This window comes from Gastrolobium bilobum, unplaced genomic scaffold, assembly GCF_033153095.1.
Source record: "Gastrolobium bilobum isolate Gb01-03AN ecotype WA unplaced genomic scaffold, APGP_CSIRO_Gbil_v1 utg8625, whole genome shotgun sequence".
Taxonomy (NCBI): Eukaryota; Viridiplantae; Streptophyta; class Magnoliopsida; order Fabales; family Fabaceae; genus Gastrolobium; species Gastrolobium bilobum.
Window position 1 is genome coordinate 104,114 of NW_026898080.1, and position 26,011 is coordinate 130,124.

General features: G+C 36.6%; 2 protein-coding genes across 3 annotated transcripts; one reads left to right on the forward strand and one right to left on the reverse strand.

Moving 5' to 3' along the window:
- Positions 1-12,146: 12,146 nt before the first annotated feature.
- Positions 12,147-12,962, reverse strand: LOC133312731 (uncharacterized). The gene is made up of 2 exons (XM_061513978.1): positions 12,762-12,962; positions 12,147-12,674 (listed from the first exon to the last, which is right to left on the reverse strand). The coding sequence occupies exons 1-2, from the start codon at positions 12,960-12,962 to the stop codon at positions 12,147-12,149; spliced, it is 729 nt and encodes a 242-aa protein (XP_061369962.1).
- Positions 12,963-19,252: 6,290 nt separating this feature from the next.
- On the forward strand, positions 19,253-23,592 carry LOC133312741 (solanesyl diphosphate synthase 1, chloroplastic-like). 2 transcript variants are annotated; one of them, XM_061513997.1, is made up of 6 exons: positions 19,253-19,727; positions 19,881-19,993; positions 20,652-20,779; positions 20,905-21,008; positions 22,365-22,492; positions 22,680-23,592. In XM_061513997.1, exons 1-6 carry the CDS (start codon positions 19,502-19,504, stop codon positions 23,226-23,228), a joined length of 1,248 nt encoding a protein of 415 aa, XP_061369981.1. In that variant the 5' UTR covers positions 19,253-19,501; the 3' UTR covers positions 23,229-23,592. The 2 variants fall into 2 exon arrangements, with proteins under 2 accessions (XP_061369981.1, XP_061369980.1); XM_061513996.1 differs by having other exon boundaries at positions 19,259-19,727; positions 19,860-19,993.
- Positions 23,593-26,011: the final 2,419 nt, after the last annotated feature.

Here is a 26,011-nt window from a genome sequence, read left to right on the forward strand (position 1 = left end):
AAGTTTGAAATGCTCACCAGTGTTACCCCCAGCTTAAGAAATCCTAGAGATAATGCAAGTTATTGGGCTCCAGCCCATATGAACCCAAATAATCATGCTTCCACCTATTGGGCTTGTATGTGAACATAATATTAGATTATATTATTAACATATCCAACAATTTCCTCCTATGTTCATCATACAACACAATCCAATAAAGTGATTAATGTAAGGTTCAAACAAATATGAATCATTCACATCCAGTCCAAGACAATTAACTCGGATCAATCAAAGAGTTTAAACGGTCAAATATTAAACTCAATCATCATTTTCAGTCTAAATAAATAAATCATCATTATCATGAATCTGTTCTGAGACCAACACACCAAAATAAATATTTAGATTTTTAGATTCAATCTAAACTCATCCAAATCTCAACATCCAAAATAAGTCTCAAAATCAGTTCACAGTCAACAATGCTCATAAAATAAAGATAGCAAAAATGTAAGTGTTACGACTTCGGCAAGTGCACTGGTCGTAAAAGTAATAAAAGTGTACTGAATACGAGATCGTTCTCACGAGGATTGGTTTTCAAGCACTAGTTCGCTAATCACGATTTAGTTGGACAATCAATATTTAGATGAAGAGAATTGAGATTGAGAACAATTAATAACATGCAAATTAAAATTCAGAATTAAAAAGAAATTGGAAAGATGATTGATTTAAAGATTTAAAAACAAGCGTAGTTAGGGTTTCGACTTCCCCCAATCTCCTCTATAAGCTATGGATTAAATTGTCAAGAATTCGTTCTTAAAATATTGCTAATCAATTCTTCCTAAGTTAATTAGGGCTCAATTTCTTGTTACCTTAAATCTATGTGATCTCAGAAGAACCCTAGTTCCCCGATTATTTCCCAAGAAAACATGCATTAAGATCAAGAATTTAAAGATTGCACAATTGCCCTATGTCTATCCCTAAATCACAAGAATTGTGATAAATTTATCAAATCAGGGTTCATGCACCAACATTCCTATTGTCATATAATTCCCCTAAATTAACCTACAAGGACCAAACTCATAGAAAGCATTAAAGAAAGATAAATTTATTCAATTATAAAAAGAAAAGAATTCATAGACAATTTAATTCAAAGCATAAGATTCAATTGGGTTCCATCTACCCCTAACTACATAAAAGTCTAGCCTAGCATACTGAATTGAAAAGCAATAAGAAAGAAAATAGTTTCCCAAGCCTCCATTGGTGTGATGTTGACTTGGCTCCCCAGTGCTCCAACGCTCCGCAACAGGATTCTTCCTCTGGGTCTCTGTGTATTTCCTGTTGTGTGTCTGTGAATGAGTTCCTTGACCCTGAGCTCCCTATTTATAACCTTTGAAGCCATATCTTTTAATTCCTCATCAAATATCCCCATAAATCTCTATCAATTCCTAATCAAATCTTGATTTATTTTTGTTTTTATTTAAGATCCTGCAGATTGGGCTAACACATTGATCTTCAAATCTTTGTTATGATTCCTTTATCATTTCTTAGCACCAAATCTTGTGGATTTACCTTCAAAATGAGCAAGATATCAAAACATTAGATCAATTTTCAAATCTTTATGATTTTATCATATAACACCTTGAATTCCATGCAATCTACCGTATGGTTCTTGTATAATTTAGCCTAAAAACATGGTAAACCAAGGGTTTATCAAACATTCTCAGATTTGAATATTGTTGTCCTCAACAATCAATCAGAATAAAACTAAGGGAATAGGGAGTAGGAATCCTCAATTGCATAGAATTTGACAAGAAGGACTTAATCAGAGACATGATTATAGAGCATTCAGAATCTAAGGAATGATAAATCAATCAGTAAAATTCATAATTCACAAGTTAAAAGCTGCAACAAAATTTCTTAAGATCAAGAATAAGGAAAATTTCCTGAAACACTCCCTCACTAGGAATTCAATTCACTCACACTCAATTGTTAAAAGGGTTGGTGTTTCACTCATATCCCACTGAATCAACACTACCATATGCTTGCTTATATTCTCGCTCTCCACAGTTATTGTGACATATCCAACAGATCAAGAGGTCTTGATTAGGGTTATAACTTGGCCTAGTTGAAGGAAGGAAAAATTTAGAGAATGAGTTCCAAGATTAAAATTCAGATTCAAAGAGGAATAGGTGCAATCATTTAACAATTTGTAAACAACTTTCTTTTTCTTTTCAGTTCATTTTTCTTCTCTTTCCTTTGAACTTTTCTGTTGTTTGTCGTTCTTTTTTCTCAGAACAATTTGCTTCTTTCTTTTCACTTCTTTTCTTTTTTTCTCTTTTTGAGTAATTTTCCTTTTCTTTGTTCCTTTTTTCATTCTACCCAACCTTACTTCCTTAGCTTTTTTCTTTCTCCCTATACTCCCATACATCACAATTTATGTAATCAATTAATTATCATCTGTTCCTCAATTCAAATCTGAAAGTTAATCTCAAATAAGGTGAAGATTTATATGGAAAGTGACTTATTCATCTTCATAGGTTTTCAAAGAATAAACAGGCTTAGGCTCAAAAGGGTTTAACTAAGGAATGTTAGCAATGGTTGGCTATTTGGCCATCTAGTTTAAAGAAAGAACATGCCTCAATCATATCCATAGAATATATCATATACCAATTCAAGCAAGAAACAAAGCAAGTTCTAGAGTCTTTCATACAGTGGGATGCACACTTATTAAAAATTTTATGTATAGGCTCAAAACTTCACCGCTATGAATCCACAGTAATTTCCCTATTCTTTCTCTTAAAAAATTTCATCATTAAAGAGAATATTCAATGAATCATGAAAATCATTACATTGATGCTCATTATGAAAAATTAAGAAGGTGCATCATCATGCTCTGAATCAAATCACTGATCAAATTTCCTACCAATATTCCATTTAAAAGCACTAAGTCAAACTTTCAGATTTTCACAAAACAATGGATTGGGGTTTTTATTACTTAAAATTCAAAAAAAAAAAATAATTTCAATTTCTAAAAAAAATGTTGCATTAAGGAAAAGAAAAAGTTTGAGATAGTTTCTGTAACACCCTGTGTATACCCGGTTTGTTATCATGTATCGTATTAAGCAGCGCTTAATTAAAATGTGAAACTAACCTTTTCTTTTCAATTATGATGTCATTATTATTAACCAAGTTGATTACTTAATTCATTTTCAAAAGATTGCCTGTATGTAAATTGCAATTCAACAACTAACTGAAATACCTCATATATTAAGGTGTTTCTAGTCACGAAACTACAACACGTAGACCGGGCATAATCCTGATAGTTTATACAACTCAAGTCTAACTAAATAAGGCATAATCAATGTCGCACGGACAATCCCCAGGCTCACCAAATAAGGCAACAAGGCCCAACAAAGTCTCAGCTCAAATAATAATAGCATGACAATAAAGCACAAATCAGTATCCAAGCAGATCAGCATAAACATACAATAAACAGTCAACTAAGCTCCGACCTCCTACCGCCCGAGGTATCAGCCCCCGAGGTACCTGAACTTGAAAATGTGCCCCAAACGTGGGGTGAGATCTCTAAAAAGAAATCTCAGTAAGACAAGGGGTCCTCAAGGACTCTTCCGCCCGAAGCTCACTTACAAGTATAATATAAGTTCGAAAACAGTAATTACAATGCATGTTCATATTAAGACATTTAAATCATGACAATATATCTCTTGCTCAAAGAGCCAAAGACTTTAACTCATTAATCATGTGATGGATGCAAATGCGGTTCGACTGGCCAGGGAACAGGATAGGGTTTATACACGTCTGCGACCTATCTAAACATAAGAGTCGCAGTCTTATGCCTTACACACCAGAGTCGCAGTCTAATTGTATAAGTAATCTGATACAGATGGAAAGAAGACTACTCGTTTACGTGGTGCACCATCTTGGGCACGTGACTACACCTAAGGAAATCAACGTGGCAGTACAAAGAAGTCTTGTAATACAGTCATTGAGAGTTGTAGGGACTCACATGTAATAGATACACGTGTATAGGAAGATATAAATAAAAAGACATACTATTGTAAAAGGGGATATATGAATAATACACAAATTCTTTTGTTTTTCTGTGAAACACTTTCTCTGTTCTGTCTTTGCAATCCCTAGATTGCAACATTTGGTTCTTTCATTTCGTGTTCTCAAGATCAAAGAGATGCGGATCCAGGAGATCACTGAGGAACTCAATGCTATGCGTGCGGAACTGAATCAGCGAATCGATCAACTTTCTGATTCTTTGGAAGTTCGATTGACGAATTTCTTTAAAGCTCGCTTCAATACTCTGGAATCACGACTCGGGGAATTTTCATCGCACGGGTCGAGTCATGCGTCTCCACCGAATTCCAATAATCAACCTAGGGTTGATCCACACGTGGGGACCAACGCCACACATGAACAACGAGCAGCATTGAAGTTCATAAAGATGGAGATCCCAGCGTTCGATGGCCAAAACCCTCATGTTTGGCTCTTTAAAACGGAACTGTTTTTTCAGATGCAACTCATACCTAAAGAATTCAAGATCCAGTTGGCTGGGTTGAAGATGGAAGGTACCGCAGCAGCCTGGTTTCAATGGATTCACAACAGCGGCGTCGTGCGTTCTTGGGAGGAATTCGGCCAAGCTGTTCGCTAAAGATTTGGAGGCACTGCGTATAGGGATCTTCAAGGCGTCCTTTCCAAGCTTTCACAATCAGGATCCTTACAGGATTACGTGAAAGAATTTGAAGCCCTCATGAATCAGGTACCTGGTTTAGATGATGGTATACTCTTGAGTTTTTTTGTATCTAGACTCAGCATGGAACTTCGTAGTGTTATCCAAGTTCATTGGCCATAATCCCTTCATTAAGCCATGCAATTGGCTTTTGCTTACGATGCTCACCATCAAGAGCTCCGTTCATCATTTCATGGGCCTTACAAGAAACAGTTATGGAAGAATACAACGAATGTTAATACTGCAACCAGCAGCATGTTACAAAACAGCGGTAATTCAAATATACCATTGCTACCAGCTCCTTCTTCTTTGCCGATTAAAAAAACTTTCGCCGGAGGATCTAAAAAAGAAAAGGGAGCTGGGTCAGTGCTACTCATGTGACGAAAAGTGAACCGCAAGCCATAGATGCAAATCCAAGATGTTGCTTCTCATAGCTGATCCTGAGGACGATTCTCCAGACGGTGAAGAGCAAATTGTGTGGTGCCCTGATGGAAATCCTACCATCATGCAGGAAGGACTTTTAAACTCTTTATCCATGCGCAGCAACAATCAAATGATGCAATTGGAAGCGTTGATTAGGAATAAAATGGTTGGGGTATTGGTGGATTCGGGAAGTTCTCACAACTTCATCCAGCGAGAATTGGCATTGGAGCTTGGAATAACTTTGACGCAGACCAGGTGTATGAAGGTTGTCCTAGGTCCAGTTCCTCCTGTGCAACACAAAATGCTGTGATGTATCTGTAATCATCCAAGATAGAGAGTTTGTGGTGGAATTATGGACTCTAGACCTCAAACATCTTCAGGTTATATTGGGGATGCCGTGGTTAGAATCTTTGGGACGGGTCACGCACGACTATAAGAATATGACCATGGAGTTTGTTTTCAACAAGGACCGAGTTCTTCTCCACAGCTGTAACACAGTGGCAGCAAGGCAATCTTCTTGTTTCATGATGAAGCCAGAGATTCCTCCTCCTAAATCCTTTCCTGTTGAATTATTCAAGCTGCAAGACACGGTCCCAAAAGAAGTTTGGGCAGTTTTGCTGAAGTATCAGTGGTGTTTGATGTCCCAAAAAGTCTTCCACCCGCAAGGGAGATTGACCACTCAATCCACTTAATCGAAGGATCCAAGCCTGTGAATGTCAAGCCATATAGGTATCCACATTTCCAGAAATCAGAGATAGAAAAGCAAGTGAATGACTTATTAGCTACTGGTTTTATACAGCAAAGTAAAAGCCCTTATTCTTCACCAATATTGCTAGTGAAAAAGCATGACAATTCATGGCGCATGTGTATTGATTACAGGGCATTGAATGCAATTACGGTAAGAGATCGTTTTCCTATTCCTACTATAGACGAACTCTTAGATGAATTATGCAATGCCTCTGTATTTTCTAAATTAGACTTACGCGCGGGTTACCACCAAATTAGGTTGAATGAAACTGACATACATAAGACAGCATTTAGGACACATGATGGCCATTATGAATACATTGTAATGCCATTCGGTTTAACAAATGCCCCATCTACATTTCAGTCAGCTATGAACAACATTTTCAGGCCCTTTTTGCGTAAATTCATCATTGTTTTTTTTATGATATACTCATTTACAGTAGCTCTTTGCAAGACCATGTACATCATTTAGAAATTGCTCTAAATTGTTTGAATACTCATGAATTTTATGTCAAACTAAGCAAGTGTTCTTTTGCTGTTGATGAAATTGATTACTTGGGCCATTTGGTGTCTGGATTGGGAGTGAAAGCTGACCCTACTAAGGTGGCTGCAATGGTGGAATGGCCTCAGCCTCAGTCCGTGAAGAAACTGCGTGCATTCTTGGGCCTCACTGGTTACTACAGGCGATTTGTCAAGGGATATGCATCTATAGCTGCTCCTCTGACTAGCTTGTTGTCCACATATTCATGGCAGTGGTCTAACGAAGCTCAATTGGCTTTTGAAGCTCTTAAACAAGCTATGGTTTCAACACCTGTTCTATTGTTACCTGATTTTTCCTTGCCATTTTGTGTTGAAACCGATGCATCAAGTTTAGGAATTGGTGCCGTGTTGACTCAGAAAGGCCAACCAATTTTCTTCTTCAGTAAGAAGCTTAGTCCACGATTGGCAGCTGCATCCACATACATCAGGGAGTTCACTGCAATTGTTGAGGCAATTAAGAAATGGAGACCTTATCTTTTGGGGTCCCATTTTATTTTGTGCACTGACCACAAGAGTATCAAGGAAATTTTATCTCAAGTCATCACAACTCCGGATCAGCAAAAATTTGTTTCCAAGTTGATGGGATACTCTTTTTCAATTGAGTATAAACCTGGCAATTTAAATTCAGTGGCTGATGGGTTATCTCGACAGTGTGATACAATTGCAAGCTGTAATGTTTGTTTATCTCAGGTCTCATGTGACCTAATAGAGCAAATTCGCCAGGAAAATTCTCAAGCTACTGATTTGTTGGCAATACATTCAAAGCTGGATAGAGGTGAGCTGCTGGATAATAATATCTCTTGCAAGGATGGCTTGTTGTTCCACAAACAGAGATACTTATTGAGCTCCACATCAACTTTGAAGAATGTATTACTGGAGGAGGCTCATTGTTCATTGATGGGAGGTCATGCTGGATGCCTACGCACATTCTTGAGACTATCAAATTCCTTTCATTGGCCTCGTATGAGATTGGATGTCAAGAATTTTGTGCAACAGTGTGCTGTTTGCCAATCCGTGAAGGCAATAAATTCTCCACCTGCTGGCCTTCTTCAGCCTTTGCCCATACCTGAAGCAGCCTTTGATGATCTAACTCTTGACTTTATAACAGGTCTCCCATTATCCAAGTGATTTACTGCAATCTTGGTGGTTGTAGATAGACTCACGAAGTATGCCCACTTTGGAGCTCTACCATCAGCCTTCACTGCAGCAATGATGGCCCAATTGTTTGTTGAAATCATTGTTAAATCTCATGGCTTCCCAAGATCATTGGTGTCTGACCGTGACAGTATTTTCTTGAGCCAATTTTGGCAGAATCTCTTTCGCTTAAGTGGCACCAAACTGCATATGAGCACAGCTTATCATCCCCAATCGGATGGTCAAAGTGAGGTCACAAACCGTTATTTAGAGCAATATCTTAGAGCCTATTGTTCAGAACAACATACATCTTGGTCTTCACTTCTTCCTTGGGCTGAATTCCATTACAATTCAGCTGTGCATTCTTCAATAGGGATGTCACCCTTTCAGGCATTATATGGTCGGTTGCCACCATGCATTCCTCATTATCCACGTGGTTTGTTGAAACTAGAAGCAGTGGACACTATATTGGCTGATCGTTCCACCTTATTGGCTCATCTAAAGCAAAATCTTATACGAGCTCAAAACAGAATGAAGGTCATTGCAGATAAAAAACGTCAAGATCGTTCATTGGCAGTAGGAGATTATGTTTTAGTAAAGCTGCAACCGTACAGACAGATATCAGTAGCCAAACGTTCCAGCCACAAATTGGCCAAGCGTTTCTTTGGTCCGTTTCAAGTAGCAGCTTCAGTAGGCCCAGTGGCCTATCGAGTTCAACTGCCGGAAGGATCATGTTTCATATTTCTGTGTTGAAGAAATTCTATGGAGATCCTTCAACATCCACCCTTCAATTGCCTTTGGAGTCCATTGATAACCGTCCTGTGCAGTCTCCAATAGCTATACTTGGTAGCAAGCTGGATCAAGGCAAACGTAAGAATCAACGCAAGATCCTTGTGCAGTGGTCACAGGCTGTCCCCGAAGATGCGACGTGGGAGTTCGAAAGTGAGTTACGGAGAGCTTATCCCACTATAGACCTTGAGGACAAGGTCTCAGTTATTGGGGGCGCAGTGATACAGATGGAAAGAAGACTACTCATTTACGTGGTGCACCATCTTGGGCACGTGACTACACCTAAGGAAATCAACGTGGCAGTACAAAGTCTTGTAATACAGTCATTGGGAGTTGTAGGGACTCACATGTAATAGATACATGTGTATAGGAAGATATAAATAAAAAGACATACTGTTGTAAAAGGGGATATATGAATAATACACAAATTCTTTTGTTTTTCTGTGAAACACTTTCTCTGTTCTGTCTTTGCAATCCCTAGATTGCAACATAATCACATCACTTTCATACATTACATGCCTTACACACCAGAGTCGCAGTCTGATTGTGTAAGTAATCAACACCACTTTTATACATTACCTCGACAGTTAATTTAACACATCTCAGGCATATATCAATGCATATTCATCTTTCATAAAAGCATACATGCATATAAACCACCCTCCCATGGAGGTCGGTGGAACAAGCAACAAATCAATCTGAGGACACGAAAGCTTACCTCGCAAGCTAACTATCAACAAGAGTCCAACTAAACTCAAAGTCCACAAACAGCAGAATCACAATCTGTTTTAGACCAACAATCATATCAACAATCATGATCTACAAGCATATGACATAAAGGCCATATTTTTCTTTTACGTTTTATGTCTTTAGGCTTCTCACAAAGCCATAAGCCCTTAATCACTTTGATTCTAACTTAGTTAATTATTACAGAGGTTCAACTTAACCAATCATGGGTCCATAAACCCATAATACAGTTCTGTCTGCACATAACCGTCACTGTCTCAAAATTCCCAGAATATCCAGATATTTGTCGGGGGCATATCCGGTTATACATATCCGTATATCTCTAACCCCATATCCGAATATCAGTATCCGGATATTTCCAACCCCATATCCGGATATTTCGCGACAGAATGCAGTTTTTGCATTTCGCGAGATATCACTCCCAAGGTTCCATTTTTAACACATTAAAACGTTAAAGCACACATCTTTAAACCCCTTTAGGTTAGTGATCATGTTAGTTACTTAGATAACTCATTAAACATGCCAAGACTCCACTTTTAACCAATAAAACTCATGATCAAAGGTGGTGAAGCTTACCCAAGGGTTCAAAACAGAAAAGGAATGCTCTTGGAGCTCTCAATGCAGCTCCCAAGGTTCAGACTTCAATATGCACAAAAATAGAACACCAAGAAGGGTTCTTTCTCTTCAAAGATCACTCATTGAAGCTTCAACACTCAAGGAAATGGTTTCCACAACTCTTACCAATGAACTCAGCTCTCACACCTCCAAAACAAAGGCCAAACTCAGAAAGGAAACACCTTACACTTTCTCAAGTCCAAAGCACATTCACACAAGGAGATTTGATGAAGAAACCAAGAGGAAATGTGGCCTCTTGGCTCACAAAGTGGAGAGGAAGGGGTGGCAAGGGTGGCTGACTCCACACTTCAGAATTTCTCACGTAGGAAGGCACAAAATGACCTAGGATCATGTGCCAAGTCTTTATATAGCCCATTTAAATTTTAATCGCACTGTATTTGCGCTAATAGCTACGCTTAGCATTTTAATCCCAAACTTTGGATTCTGAACCTAGCCATTTTTCTAAGATTTATCATATCTTTATTTTATATTTAGCAGTACCTTTCCGGTACGCGCTTTTACTTAGCCAGTATCAGTTCTGACACCAGTACTCATTATTTTAACTTGAAACTTGTTATACTAGTCCTATATATTATTCTAGTGACATATACATACTTTTCATAATTTTCCGGGATACTTCATCGGTACGCATTTATACCGTGAGGCAGAACCGATATCTTCACTTTTTGTTAGAAAAGCGACTTTCATCATTATTAATCAATTACCATAATTATTTAAGTTTTCTCATACTTATTAGGGTCAATTATGGAATTATCTAATTATTCTCATAATTAATTAATTAAATCCCTAAATTAACGGTGCGGGTTCTTACCTATGTAGCACCGATACGACACGCGACACGTGACACGACACGACACGACACTCCGACACGTCAATCCTAAAAAATTATGTATTTCGACACGTTGGGACACGTTTTAATATTAAATAATATTTTTAATTTATATAGTGTATATTTCATTTAATATTTAATAATTTAACAAAAAAAAAGAAACTAAATTAATAATACCCATCAACACGTTATAAAAATGGAAGCTTTAATAAAAAAAATAAGATCTCGGATGAGAGAGAGATATATATAATATCAGATAGAGAGATCAGAGAGAAGAAGATACAACAAGAGCGTGATAGGAATCGACAACAATAATGCTGAGATGATCTCTTATCTACTTAAGGGGAAAAAAGACAAAAAAATAAAATTGATATGATCAGGTGACTTTATTAATATATTTTAACTTTAAAAAAAAAATTTAAAAAAAATTTAAAAAAAAATTAAAAAAATTACGAAAATGCCATTTGACCGTGTCGGACACGGTCAAATTCGCGTGTCGGAATGGTCAACGTGTCGGAAAAAGTCAACCGCGTGTCGGAACGTGTCGGACCCGACTCTTCCTGTTTTTACAAGTGTCTGTGCTTCCTTGGTTCTTACAGTTTCCTGTACTAGCCGGATGTTTCGTGTATACTCATGAAGTTATCTGGTTCATTTAGCGATACCCACTGATGAACTACACGTTTTTCATTCCCAGATTTAAATGTTGTTGTCTCTAGCAACTGATTTAAATCTAAAAAAATCGCATTGAGAGTTAAGAACTAGTGGATTCCTCTGAAACAACATCAATAAAAACTATCAGTCATTAGTGCTAAAATACCATACTGCATCACATGGTTATCTCATATCATAAAAAAACAATAATAATCTCAAATAAAAGAAAACTGAAATAAAACATGAAAATAGCTAAAGTGATCAGTCATCAAGCTCCTCGTCCTCTACATCTCGCACAATGGCGGGTGTCATGTCGGTATCCTCTCCAGCATCATCATCCTGTCCCTCAGTAGCTGGATACGTGCTGGTCCCTCTTAGTACGGCGTCATAGGCATCCTCCTCCTCAGATCCATTATAAGGCTCGGGTCGGAAAGCTGGTGGTCCTCTTTTTAACTATCACTTGATCACATTAGTCTCTATCTAATTTTTTTGTATTTTCTTATTTGATTAACGAAAAGTGAAATAACTAAAATAGAAAAATTAAAAATAGTAAAGTGTTGTGTTGCCTCCCAATTAGCGCTTGTTTAATGTCACGAGCCTGACGTACCTGACTTGTGATCACGGTGGCTCAAAGCATGATCTTGGTGATGACCAAGCTCCATCATTCATAAATTATGTCCTACCATAGTGCTCTTCTGCATATGGATGAGGTAAAGTAGTCTCAGGAACTTTGAACTTGACTTTTACATGCTTTCCTTTACTACTGGGCTTTTCCATCTTAACTTTTGGCTTACTTTCTTGAGAAGACTCCCCATTGTGCTCTTCTTTATCATTCCTTTCACCAATATAGAAGACTTGATCTTTCGGTTGAGCTACATGTGGGGAAACTTCTTTGTCAAAGAACTTGAATATTGCTTATTCTCCGTCTACCCGTAAGATAAACTCATCTTTAAGTACATCAATAAGCGCTCCTGAAGTTGCCAAGAAGGGTCTTCCGAAGATCATTGGAATTGTGGCATCTTCCTCTATATCAAGGATGACAAAATCAGCAGGGATGATAAATTTGTCTACCTTTACCAGTATATCCTCAATGATGCCATAAGCTTGCTTTGAAGAGCGGTCAGCCAGTTGCACTATCGTCCTTGTGGGCTTCACTTCAGTAATCCCCAGCTCATTCATCATGGAGAGTGGCATGGCATTGATGCTAGCTCCAAGATCACATAAGACGTTATCTACTTCAACCTTGCCTATGGTGCATGGAATGCTAAAGCTCCCTGGATCCTTGAGCTTGGTAGGTAACTTCTTTTGGATAATGGCGTTGTATTCCTCTGTCAGAGTTATTGTCTCACATTCCTGAAACTTACGCTTTCTTGATAGTAGACCTTTCTTGAATTTAGCATAGTTGGGCATGTTCTCTAAAGCTACAGCAAAAGGAATGTTGATCTGCAACCTCCTGAATATGTCTAGAAACTTTGAATGTTGCTGCTTCTGAATCTCTTGCTTGAATCTCTGAGGATAAGGGATTCGAGCATATGGAGAGAGATCCAATGGCTTGTTCTGTCTTTCTAGAGCTTTCTTCTGCTCCCACTTGAATAGTTTCTTTTCGGCTTTTTCAGGATTTCTTTTGTCAACTTCAATAATATCCTTTGCCTTTTCTTTCTTCTCTTCCTCAACCGATGCTTCTTCATCCTTCTTCTTTTCTTCAGGCTGCTTCTCTATAGGATGAATCATTGTCCCACTTCTTGCGGTAATTGCATTGCAATGCTCTTTAGGATTAATGATAGTGTCTCCCGGGAAGGTACCCTTAGCTCTCTCAGCAAATTGCCTTGACAACTGGCCAATCTGAGTTTCAAGATTTCGGATAGAAGCTTCTTGATTCCGAATGAAGCTCTTGTTTCATCTCTGAAGGCATTTTCATTTTGAATATAGTCAGAGGTGGTCTTGGACAGCTGTGCAAAGGCTTTCTCCCAGTTTGAAGTGTTTCCTTGTGGTGAGGGCTGTTGTTGCACTGGAAGGGGAGGATTAAGTTGAAGGTTGGATTTGTAACTGAATCCTGGATGCTGATTCTGCTTCTTCCACCCTTGATTGTAGTTATTTCCAAACTGGTTCCTCTACGGATCATTCTGGTTCTTCTGATCATACCAGAGTTCGTTTACTTCAGCAGTTTCAGGTGCTCTCATAAAATCACAGTCTTCAGTAGCATGGGCATTTGCACATATCCCACAAGTAACTTGAGGATTATTAACATAAAAGACTTGAGAATTAGCAAATTGCTTTGTAAGCGCATCTAATTGTGCTTGTTGTTTCTTATTTATTTGCAATATTTGTTCATTCTGAGCCAACATCGCATTATAGCCGTCAAGCTTCATGATCCCCGCTCCCTTTTGTGAAAGTGGAGCATTATCGAACTCCTGAGAGGCTAAAGATTTCATCAATTCCAATGCTTCCTCTGGAGTTTTTATTTTCAATGATCCCCCTGCTGCAGCATTCACCAAGGTTCTTGTGCTCGACGTCATTCCTTGGAAGAAGATTTGTCCTTTCTCCCAAGCTTCAATGCCATGTTGGGGACACTTCCGGAGTAGTCCTTTAAACCTTTCTCATGCCTAGTGTAACACCCCGTGTATACCCGGTTTGTTATCATATTACAGTATTAAGCGAAGCTCAACTAAATGCGGAAGCTAACTTTTTCTTTTCAATTATGACATCATTATTATTAACCAAGTTTGTAACACCCCGTATATATCCGGTAGTGTTATCATTACATCGTATTAAGCGATGCTTAATTAAAAATGCGGAATATTCTTTTTCGTTCAATTATGACGTCATTATCAATTACCATCTTGATTACTTAATCAATTTCATAAAATAATGCTTGCATGTAAATTGCAACAAGACATCTACTGAAATACCTCAATATATAAATAAAGTGTGTATCTAAATCACGGAATTACATCTCGTAATCCGAACAATATCCTGATACATTATTACAACTCCAAATAAAACAAGGCATAAACAAGTCTATGTGTCATGGACAATATATTGTTGTTTGTCTCTAACGGCATTCCCTGATATTATTTGCCCTAGTCTTTTTCTCCGACATTTTGTTTGCCTCTCTCGTGGGTTGCTATTTACACATCCTCTTCACCTCCATCCAGTGGGTCGTCCTTTTCTACTCCTCTTTCTCCTTTGCGAAGGTCGTTGTCCAGATCTCCTTTTTCCTCTATATAGATTTCTCATAAAAGTAAGAATAGGTGACTGAATTTTTTTCTTTTGTAATATACTGTGTAAGATAAATTATTTTTTTTGTTTAGCCTTAGATTTTAATATCTATGTGGAAAAGATTCTATAGGTTATATACTATTAATTGGTTAAAATAGATGCACAAAGAAAGGCTGTGCAAATTCTTCACAGAAAAAAGGAATTTGGGAGTGATATAACACGAGGTAAATTTATCTTTAACAACTTCAAAACCGAGTTGAGGAAATTAACAAAAGGTTTTGTTAAAATTCATATATCAAAGAAATAAATAAAACTTTTAAAATATCTTTCTCAATCCTCAAAACAAAATAGTTTTAGGGTTGTTAAAGATTTATCTCAATAGCACCCTGTATTTATATTTTTGTAATGTTTGTAAAATAATGGATATAAGTTTTTAAGCCACACACTAGTAACTAGTGTGCGAAAAGGTAATATCGGCAGTATTACTCTTAATCGTCAAAGATGAATACGCAGATCGAGGTTAATTTCTCACAAAAATAAGAATTGATGGTTGAGTTTTTTTTTTTTTTTTTTTTAAATTAATCCAATTCTAATTATCTTTTTAAGGCGAGTTGGTTCTTTTCGGGCTTAAATTTTTTGAGTCAACTATGCAATTAATTTAAAGTATGGGCTGAATCAGAGATGAATATATTTAAATTTTTCCAAAAAATGATATGTGAGGATGAACTGAGATCCTTTTCTTTTTGGTTGAAGTTTTTTAACCACACATTCCAATGTCTATGTGGTAGAGAAAAAAAATGTTTGGCAAAACTCTTGATCGTTAAAGATAATTGCACATAAAAAGTTTATTCAGTAAACCCAAAGTTGCTATTTCTTTATAAAGACAAATAAGGGTAATCTAAGGTCACGTTCTAATCCGAATGCCCCAAGATTCGTCGAACGCAATGACAAGGTACTTGCAACAAAAACAAGTCTATATGGTTTGAATGGGGGTTTGAATAAAGTGTTTAAGCTTCCTCTAGTATTAAAATTTGAAATGAAATAAAGTCGCTGTGTTTATTTTTTAAATTGACAACAAATCAGTAAACCCAATCAAAATATATCAATATTTAAGCAGAAAGAAATAAACCAAAAAATTCACATAATAAATATTTATGTGATATCCAAGCTGGTTGGTATACTATCATGCACGGACACGGGACACGGGACACGACACGACACGACACGCCGATACGTTAATTCTAAAAAATGTCATATTTGGACACGTTGAGACACATTTTGATATTAAATAAAAAATTTAATATATAAAATATAATTTATATTTAATACATATAAGAGTCCATAATAAGTCATATAACCAATCAAATATTTAAATTTCATAACATAAATATAAATATAAATAATTTTTTGTACTTTGTTAATTTTTCATGTCAAATTCCATAACAGAAAAAAATTAATTTATAAATTATTTCATTTATATTTAGATAGCAAAATAAAATTAAAATTAAAAAAAAAATTTGTCCGAGCGTGTCTTAAAAAGTTGATCACGTGTCCGAAAAACGTATCAAAACGTGTCGGAGAGTTGACTGCGTGTCCCCAAATGTTGACCGCGTGTCGGACACATATCCAAACGTGTCGAAGCGTGTCTGTATCGAACACACGAACACGTGTCTGAGACGCAAAAAAAAAATTTCAAACCGCGTGTCCGTGTGCTTCGGTGTTGGTATATAGGTCCAAAAAATTCCACGTCAACAAAAATTTCACACCCATTCATGTCTTGATATTTGTCAAGCTAACCCCGATATATAGGTCCAAAATTCGGTGTCTTGCATGGGTGATTGAAGGTTCTGTTGTTTTGCTTTGTATTCCATGTTGACACGTCTTTTCGGTCAGAGAAGTATCTTTCAGAATCAGGCATAGGATGACTGGGTGTAGGTTTGGGTAGATCTAATTGGCTGAGTGTGCTTATTGGGCCGGACCGGTCTTGAGATTGATATATATATATATATATAGGCACAAATATCTTATAAATTGATTCTTTTACTATATTGATGTAGAATTCAAAATTATTGACCGAATCAATATGATTTTGAAAAAATTTATCCTAATAATGTAATTAAATGCTTGAGGCCATGTGCGTTTGTGCAGGGTGGATACATATTTGCCCAAGGATAAATTAATGCCTGCCACGTGACACACAAATTTAATTATTGGAAGTCGCCCATATTTTTATACGCCTAATGTGTATTTTGCTCATACGGCGAATATTAATTTTTCACCCATGTAAATGCACACCCATCTTTTACACAACTTGAACATGCACATACACATACATATAGAGGTGGTAAGGTAGGTAATATTCCTTGTCCTGTCTCCAACTTGCCCCGCCTTGGAAAGAAAGTGGGTTAAAATTTTTAACACATCTCCATCCGCTTCCAACTTATGATGCACCGATACTAATACGGGACATGGGACACGACACGACACGTTAATTTTAAAAAATGTTATATTTCGACACGTTGGAACATGTTTTAATATTAAATAAAATTTTTAATATATATAATATAATTTATATTTAACACATATAAGAGTCCATAATAAGTCATATAACCAATCAAATATTTAGATTTTATAACATAAATATAAATAAAAATAATTTTTCGTACTTTGTTAATTTTTCATGTCAAATTTCATAATAGAAAAAAAATTAATTTATAATTTTTTTTATATTTAGTTAATAAAACAAAATTAAGATTAAAAAAAAAACATGTCCGAGCGTTGACCACGTGTCGGAAAAAGTTGACCGCGTGTCGGAAAAATGTGTCGGAACGTATCGAAGAGTTAACCGCGGGTCCCCAAATGTTGATTGCGTGTCGAACGCATGTCCGAACGTGTCAGAGCGTGTCCGTGTCGGACGCAAATTTTGAAAATTTTAGCATGTCGAATCTGTCGATGCTTGCTTGCTTCCAACTAGGGGTGAAAGTGGGCTGGGCTGGGCCAAACTTTGCCCCGAAAAACCCAAGCCTACGTCAAAAATTTCCAATTTGGCCTGGCCCAAGCCTAGTATAAGTCTAACGGTTAGCCTGGTTTGGCCCGTTTATAAAAAAACAAATGGTCTGGCTTGGCCCGTTAGCCTGTTAATTTTTAACTTCCAAGCAGAACCATGAATCAACTTTACAAAGTACTCAAATTCAGTTGCTACACCAAAAATCATAATTTCAACGTCCAAACAGAATCATGAATCATAACAAAACTCATACAATATGCACTTAAGTCATTTTCGAAAGCAAAATGCTCAAACTAAATAACATATATTTCATCAGATCCAATAAACAAATCTATACTATGTAAATTAAAATAACTATATGAATCCAACAAACATATCATGATGCTTGTAGTAAGTATAACTCTCCCAAAAATCTTTTAATATATTCATATATACAATCTAACATGTTGAGATGTTGGTTCCTCCTATATAAGAAATAAAATAAGATTTAAAAAAAAAATATAATCAAATATAATTAAGTTATAAATAATTGCAATTGATTAAATTTATATCTTTTGTTTTTTCTTCAAGACATACTTACTCTATTTTATTTTATTTAAAATAAATAGTACAATATAGGCTGACCTGTGGCCTTATAGGCCCGGCCTTTTGAAAGTGGGCCTACGGCCTTTTTATTAAACATGATTTTTTAAGGCCCAAACCCGGCCTATTATGCAAAATATACTAGGTCAGATCTGGCCTGATGTAGGCCGAGCCGTAGGCTCCTATAGACCGACCCGACCCAGTTTCACCCCTACTTCCAACCCACCCGCTCGTTAACATTTTAAAATAGTGAAATATTTTCAAAAGTTATAATCTCTATAGATGTAAAAGGTGTTAAATAATATATAAAAAAAGGTGTTAAATAAAGATGAAAGAGGTATAAAAAAAATTATTAGTTAATTTTTTTTAGAAAATACAAAATAAAAAAATATTACCCACATGATGGGTTGGACATGTTTTGACCTGCCCTTAGCTGTACGAATTCAAAAGAATTGACAGTTTAAAAATCTCAACCAAACTTATAACTTGTGGGTTAAAAGGAGCAATCCGAGCATCTATTTTGTTATCTCGTTTTGAATTGAAAGATTAAAAATTATAATAATAAAAATTATTATAACCTTGAAATAAATTATAATTATAAAAACATCTTAATTTCAATTTCAAAATAATATCATTTTATGCTCAAATAACTCATTTGCAATCACAATTAAGAACCCATAAACTATTCACAATCACATTAATTTAATAAAAACATTTAGTATATGCGTCAAATAGGTTAAAAAGACCCATATAGCCTTCCCGTGATTGGCTATATAATACATGGTACACACAATGGCATTTGGACACAGAATATTCTTGAATAATACATCGTCCTTCAACAGATACCAAAACGTGGCTGCATCCTCAAACTCAAATTTCTGATTTTTTTTTTTTTTCACGGTTTACTTTACTACATACGTTGATGTTTTTCTCTGGCTCTTGTTTGAACACATAAAACTGACAATTTTTCTACACATACTAAATTGATGTTCGATGTGGATCTTCAAAATCAATTTTTTTCCCCTTAAAAAGTATATTGTTATTGAACAAATTCAAAAATACTTATACCATAAATTTAATTAAGAAAAAACAAAAATGACATCAGAAAAAGAATGACCCACCGTTTGAGTTCATATTATCCTTTTTATCAAATGTCCGAAGCAAGAAGCATGAGTCACAGATTTCCTTCTAATCAGTTTCTCTCTCCAAGTGATAAGAAACCAAGGACAGTAGTCCTATGTGGTCTCTTAGGATCCACTCATTCAACTCTAACTTGTACTGCGAGTTTCCACTTCAAACTTGCGAGCCAGAAAGGCCCTTGTTTGTTTTTTTCTTTTCTATAGAAACTTTCAACTCAACTTCGCTTCTTCTTCCTCCTCCAATGTCTGCAACTTGCTGATGGGTCTCTTCTTAACGTGAAATTGAGCTCATTTCCCATCTGGGTTTTGTGATTTGGGACAGAATGATGCCTTTGACAAGCAAAAGCATTGATTTTGCTGGAAAAAATTTGGTTTCTTGTGGCTGTTCATCCAATGCTTCTTTTGACCGTTACACGGTGAGGAATTATGCAAAGGTGGATTCTAAAGGGTGTGGCAGAGAACATGGAACTCGTAAATTGATTTGTTGTAAGAGAAGGAGCACGAAATGTCGGGTTTCTTCTATGAAGACTGCAGAGCCTACGGTTGATGGTATAAGATTTTTTTCAATAGAAGTGTGTAGTAGAGTTGCTTCATGTTTCTAGTTTGAATGACTAAGTAACATAGGTATTGGTTATTGCAGTGGAACTAGATATTAAAAGTTTTGATTTTGTTTTTGCATAGGTGGAACTCAAGCAATTAAAGGTCTTACAGGAGGATTGGACTTGAAGAGTTATTCAGAAACCCCCATTTCCCCTACTCGGTTGTTTGAAGTGGTTGCTGATGATCTGCAAACCCTTAATAAAAATCTTCAGTCGGTAAGTGATGGTTTTGGGATTCATATTTTGTGCTGTTTTACTAACTATTGTGATTGACTTATAATTGTTCCTGTCCCATCTGGTGAATTCTTGTGTTGTTTCACCATTACTGATATTGTATTCACCAGACCAAAAAAAAATGTGGAAGTTTGAATGGGATAAAATATGGGGCATATGCTGTTGAATGATATTCAATGTTCAGTGATTGGACATATGACTTTCTTTGCTCATTGTTGTTGTTAACTTTTACTGAATCCCTCATTTCAGTTTTGTTTGATAACATCATAATTCTTTGTCTCTTGATACAAGTTTACAAATTATAATATTTCAGGATTAATTATTAAATTTAAATTAGTTTTAATGAGATTGAATGATTTTTTTGAATGCCATTCTTATTTGTTTTTACTGTGACTGAAATCCCTACCTACTTATTAGGCCTCATTGCATTGGATGCTTATTTGTTTCCTAGTTTTGTGGTTCTATACTTCAGTAGACCTTTTTTTGTAAGAAAGTTGATCCAGTAAATTGGTGCCAAATCCTTATCATTCTCATTGCCTGCAGAACCTTCTTGCCTTTTAGCTTCTTTTACTTTGCGAACAGTGATGATTAGATTTTTTGTGCCTAACTTTTAATGTATCTAATGAAGATGCTTTCATAGATTGTAGGTGCAGAAAATCCAGTTTTAATGTCAGCAGCTGAGCAGATCTTTAGTGCTGGTGGGAAGAGGATGAGACCAGCTCTGGTTTTCTTGGTGTCAAGGGCAACAGCAGAGCTACTTGGCTTGAAGTAAGTATAGAATTCTCTCTTTCTCTCTCTCACACGCGCGCACACAAGTTCTTTGCCTGTCTTGAAAATTCTATATATATGACAATAAAAAGTTGAAAGCTTCATCTTGAAATGCATGACTCCAGGGAACTTACTGTAAAGCATCGGCGTTTAGCAGAGATAATTGAAATGATTCATACTGCAAGTTTGATACACGATGATGTATTAGATGAGAGTGACCTACGAAGAGGTAGGCTTGTTATCCTAGTTTAGAAATACCCATTTAATTTTCCTGACATCTCTTTAGATTTCTGATTATGTATCTTATTTGGCAAGATGCATGCTATGAAGCAATTTTGCTCATACAGTAAGGTTGTTTTGATTTTAAGCTGTATGAGCAAAATTATGTATCTCATATGCTGCTGTCAGCTCCGCTAAAAGTCGCAGTTCCTTTTGTACCGGATAATTATGTTATGATTTAATTGATTAATAATTTCCTTCACACCTCATGTTTGTGTCAAAGCAGTGAAGCTTGGGCCTTGCATCATGTTTGGGATTTGTTTCAGGATATTCTTTGTTCTGGTCCAAAACTTTGTTACTTATCGATGATGATTTGTTATCCATGTGATAATAGCACACATGAATTTCAACTCGGAAAAATATCTCTAAAAAGGGGAGACAAAGAGAAGGACAAAATAAAAGAGAGAACCAAAATAGATTCTGATACTGAAAGAGGAAAAAAGTGTACCATTAGAAGCTTCTTCAGTTTTTATGATGTCTTGGAAAGGACCTGCTATACATGTTAATGAAGAATAAAAGATTCAATCTATGTCATTTTAGCATCTATCATCTGATGATATTATACCTGCTAGGGTCCCTCCACCCACCTAAACAAGGAAATCAAATAAAATGGATAAAAGAATATAGCTGCGCTATGACAACCAAAAAGTGTAGATTCAGTGCTTCATTATTATTGGCAGCATGGAGTATATCTTTCTAAGCAATTAGAGCTGACCTAAATAGCATTGGATGATGCAAACTCTGGTAAAATGGCTCCTTTTGATTGGCTGTGCCTGCTAGTGCCATTCTATAGAATAGAATTGACAATTGAGAACTTAAAGAGAATAGGTTTCTCAATACGTTTGTGTCCTAATGAAATTGTTTGTAATTCCTTTTAAGGGAACTTATGCAAAAACTGAAAAAGTAATAGGTTCGGCAAATATTCACATTGGATAGATCTTAAAATATCTTGCTTGTATTGAACTTCAATATTTCCGTGCCACTCCTAATACATTCATGTTGTTCTGTATGGGCATCCCTTGTTGTCTTCTGACTTCTGTAATAGAACCCTTAAGATTGCATAATTGATAATTGAACATGATTGCTCTTTGTATGAATTCTTACATGTCCGTGTTAGGTATTAGGCATTTAGGCCAAAGCTACACATCACCTGCTTAAGGAGTGTTGACATTTTTGTTACAGTTGTAAGAAGGCTTTTTGAGTTCATACTGTAACATACGATTTCCTGGTTTTCTTCTTTTATAATTCCTCTGCTGGCTTTGTTTTCCCTAAATTTTAACTCAATGTGATTGCTATGCATTAATAGGGAAGAAAACTGTTCATCAACTGTTTGGAACAAGAGTGGCAGTGCTGGCTGGAGACTTCATGTTTGCACAGTCATCATGGTATCTAGCCAACCTTGAAAATATTGAAGTGATTAAACTTATCAGCCAGGTGAGGTCCATCTTACCATACCTCTTTAAGACATCTTCATCTTTCACTTGCATGCTTAAAATCATTATTCTATAAGTAATTGATGCACTTGAAGCCAGGTGGTTAAATCATTATTTCATTCGGTATGAAGAGATGTATAATTCCATTTTCTGAAGTTTTTTGGCATCACTATTTGGTGCTGTTACAGGTGATCAAAGATTTTGCAAGTGGGGAAATAAAGCAGGCTTCTAGCTTGTTTGATTGTGATGTTCAACTAGACGAGTACCTAATTAAGAGTTATTATAAGACAGCCTCCTTGATCGCGGCCAGTACAAAAGGAGCTGCAATTTTTAGTGGTGCTGACAGCAGCATCACTGAGAAAATGTATGAATATGGGAAGAATCTTGGTCTATCCTTCCAAGTTGTTGATGACATATTGGATTTCACACAATCCGCGGAGCAACTAGGAAAACCTGCTGGCACTGACCTTGCCAAAGGTAACCTTACTGCACCAGTAATATATGCATTGGAGAAAGAACCAAAATTGAGGGATATCATTGAGTCTGAATTTACCGAGATTAATTCCCTTGATGAAGCCATCAAGTTGGTCAAGAGTTGTGGAGGCATTGAAAGAGCACAAGAGTTGGCAAAAGAGAAAGCTGATCTTGCTATTCAAAATCTCCAATGCCTTCCTCAGAGTGTGTTTCGTTTAGCTCTTGAGGATATGGTGGCATATAATCTTCAACGGATTGCATAAGCTTTGGTGCATGCTGAGGACACAATATTGAGAAAATCAGTAAAAAAAAAATTCTTTGGTCCTAATATAAGGATGAGAGAGCCTTGACATTTGAACTTTTGTCATTTCAAGAATTTTCAGCAAATCCATCAAATGCCTTCCCCCTGAGCTACTTCTGGGGTGCTAATTATAGACATTGAAGGACAAAGCAAATGCACATTCTCATCAGTTGTTATGTTTGCAGTTTCCTGCTAATTAAAGTACAAGAAACATAATATATTCCATTACTGTATCAATACACGTCTGCAATATATTCTTTTCCCCATTTTGCTTCTCTGGGATGTTAAAAACATTAAGAGAATGAAAAGTGTAATTGTTATTTCTTTTTTTACCTGTTTCCTTTTCTATTGTGTTTTCTGAAGGTGGTATTGATGCACTTGAGTCACCATAAGTCATCATAGTTGTCATTTAGAGGGGTTTTAAGGCCTTTTATGAATTTTAATAATTGCAGACGTTTCAGTTTGCATGACTTTATGTTTGGTTTATGATTATTTTTGTTTTGAGTCAGTTTTATTTCTGTTTTGTATTAGTTTTATTTCTGTTTTGTGTCAGTTTTAAGACCATTGATAGTCCTTTATTGTTGTTTATTTTCTGTATTGCCTGATTAAAAAGGCTTGTAGAAGGATGTGAAAGGAGGGACTTCTGATTGTTGAAGAATAATAATATAACAGAAAACTTTTGCATTTTCCTGAAAGCCTATTTTCCCTATAATTCTGCATCATTTGGTATCAAAGCCTGGTTCATTAGTCGCATGAAGGTGCTTGGTGCATTACTCAACCCAAATGGCATCACCATCCATTCATACAAATCATCTCTTGTTTTGAAGGCTGTTTTCCACTCATCTCCAGGCCTAACTCTGATATGGTGATAGCCACTAAGCAAGTCTATTTTAGAAAAAATAGTTGCGCCATGAAGTTGGTCAATCAGATAATCAAAACGTGGAATAGGAAAACGATACTTGATGGTGATTCTGTTAACAGCTCTGTTGTCAATGCACATTCGCCATGACCCATCCTTCTTGGGAACCAATAATGCTGGTACTGCACAAGGACTCAAGCTTTCGCGGGCCGCCTTTTTTTTTTAGCAATTCTTGTACCTGCTTCTGCAACTCAGCATGTTCTTTGGGACTCATTCTGTAAGCCGCCTTATTTGGAATGGCTGCTCCAGGAACAAAGTCTATGCAATGCTGAATATCTCTCATAGGCGGTAATATTGGTGGCATCTCCTCTGGCATTACATCAGCGAATTTTGTAAGTAAAGGTTCAATCTCCAAGAGAATATGTGGACCATTATTGTTTCCTTTTATCACCACTAGTGCAAATATCTCAGTTGCACCAATGACTTCTTCTAAAAATTCTGCCTTGGACAACATGGAATTCTTCGCATCCTTCCTCCAATCTGAAAGTGCTAGTGTAATAAGGTGGCCATCCTTCTTAAAGGTGGAAGTATTTTTGAAACCATCATGTTTTGTCTTCCTATCAAACTGCCATGGCCTGCCTAATAAAATGTGACAAGCATCCATAGGAATGACATCGCACCATACTTCATCTGAATATCTTTTCCCAATTGAAAAACACACTAGGCATCTTTTGGTTACTTTCACCTCATTCCCTTTTTTTAGCCAAGACAGCTTGTACGGTTGTGGGTGTTCTTCTGTTTTCAGCCCCAATTTTTCTACCATAGTGGTAGAAACCACGTTTTCACAACTCCCTCCTTCTATAATCACACTGCATACTTTTCCCCTGTTGGTGCACTTGGTGTGGAAAATATTGTGTCGAAGCCATGTTTCATCATTCACCATATCCACTTTCAAGACCCTCCGAATGACTAGTGATTCTTCGATATCAGCATAGACACTCTCCACCTCTTTAGATTCTGCTTCTTCTTGTTCATCTACATTGTCATAGATTGGTTCTTCATCAAAAATTGGAGCCTCTGCAAATGTCACAATCTGTTTATTTGGACAATCTGCAGCAAAATGTCCAATTCCTTGGCAGTTGAAACACCTCTTCCCTGTACTACCTCCTTTGATCGACCCTTCCTTGTTGGGAATATTTTTTTGAGGCATAGAACTCCTTTCAGCAGGTGAAGTTGCTGATGAACTTACTAATTTAGCTCCGAATTCCTTTCTAGGAATCTTGATTGAAACTTCGAATTGTCACCCTTTCTTTTACATTGTCCTTCCACCTTCAAGGACAGTTTGATCACATCTTCATAAGACCAATACTGTAGTAGGTACACAACATCAGAAATTTCATCCCGTAATCCACCTAAATATCGAGCAATCACTTGTTCATCTTCTTCGACCATGTCACAACGCATTCGAAGACGATCAAATTCAGTGGTGTATTGTTCCACCGTAAGGTCACGTTGCCTGAAATTGTGATACTCAATAAAGGCCTCTTGTCTGTATTGAGCAGGCAAAAATTTGTGCTGCAACAATTTCTTCATCTTGTCCCATCTTTGAATCTTAGAATTTCCGTCTCTTATTCTTTGTTTCTTGACATGTTCCCACCAGATTGAGGCATGCTTCCTCAATTTGATTGCCACTAATTTCACCTTTTGCTCATCTGTGAGGTTTTTTAAATCAAAGACCCTCTCGACGGTGTGTAACCAGTCGATGAATACATCAGGGTGAGTTGATCCCTCAAATTTTGGAATCTCGATCTTCATCTCAAAAATAGATGTGAAGGGTTGATCACCGGTTCGACCTCTCCTTGGTATTTCGCGGTTCCAAAATGGAT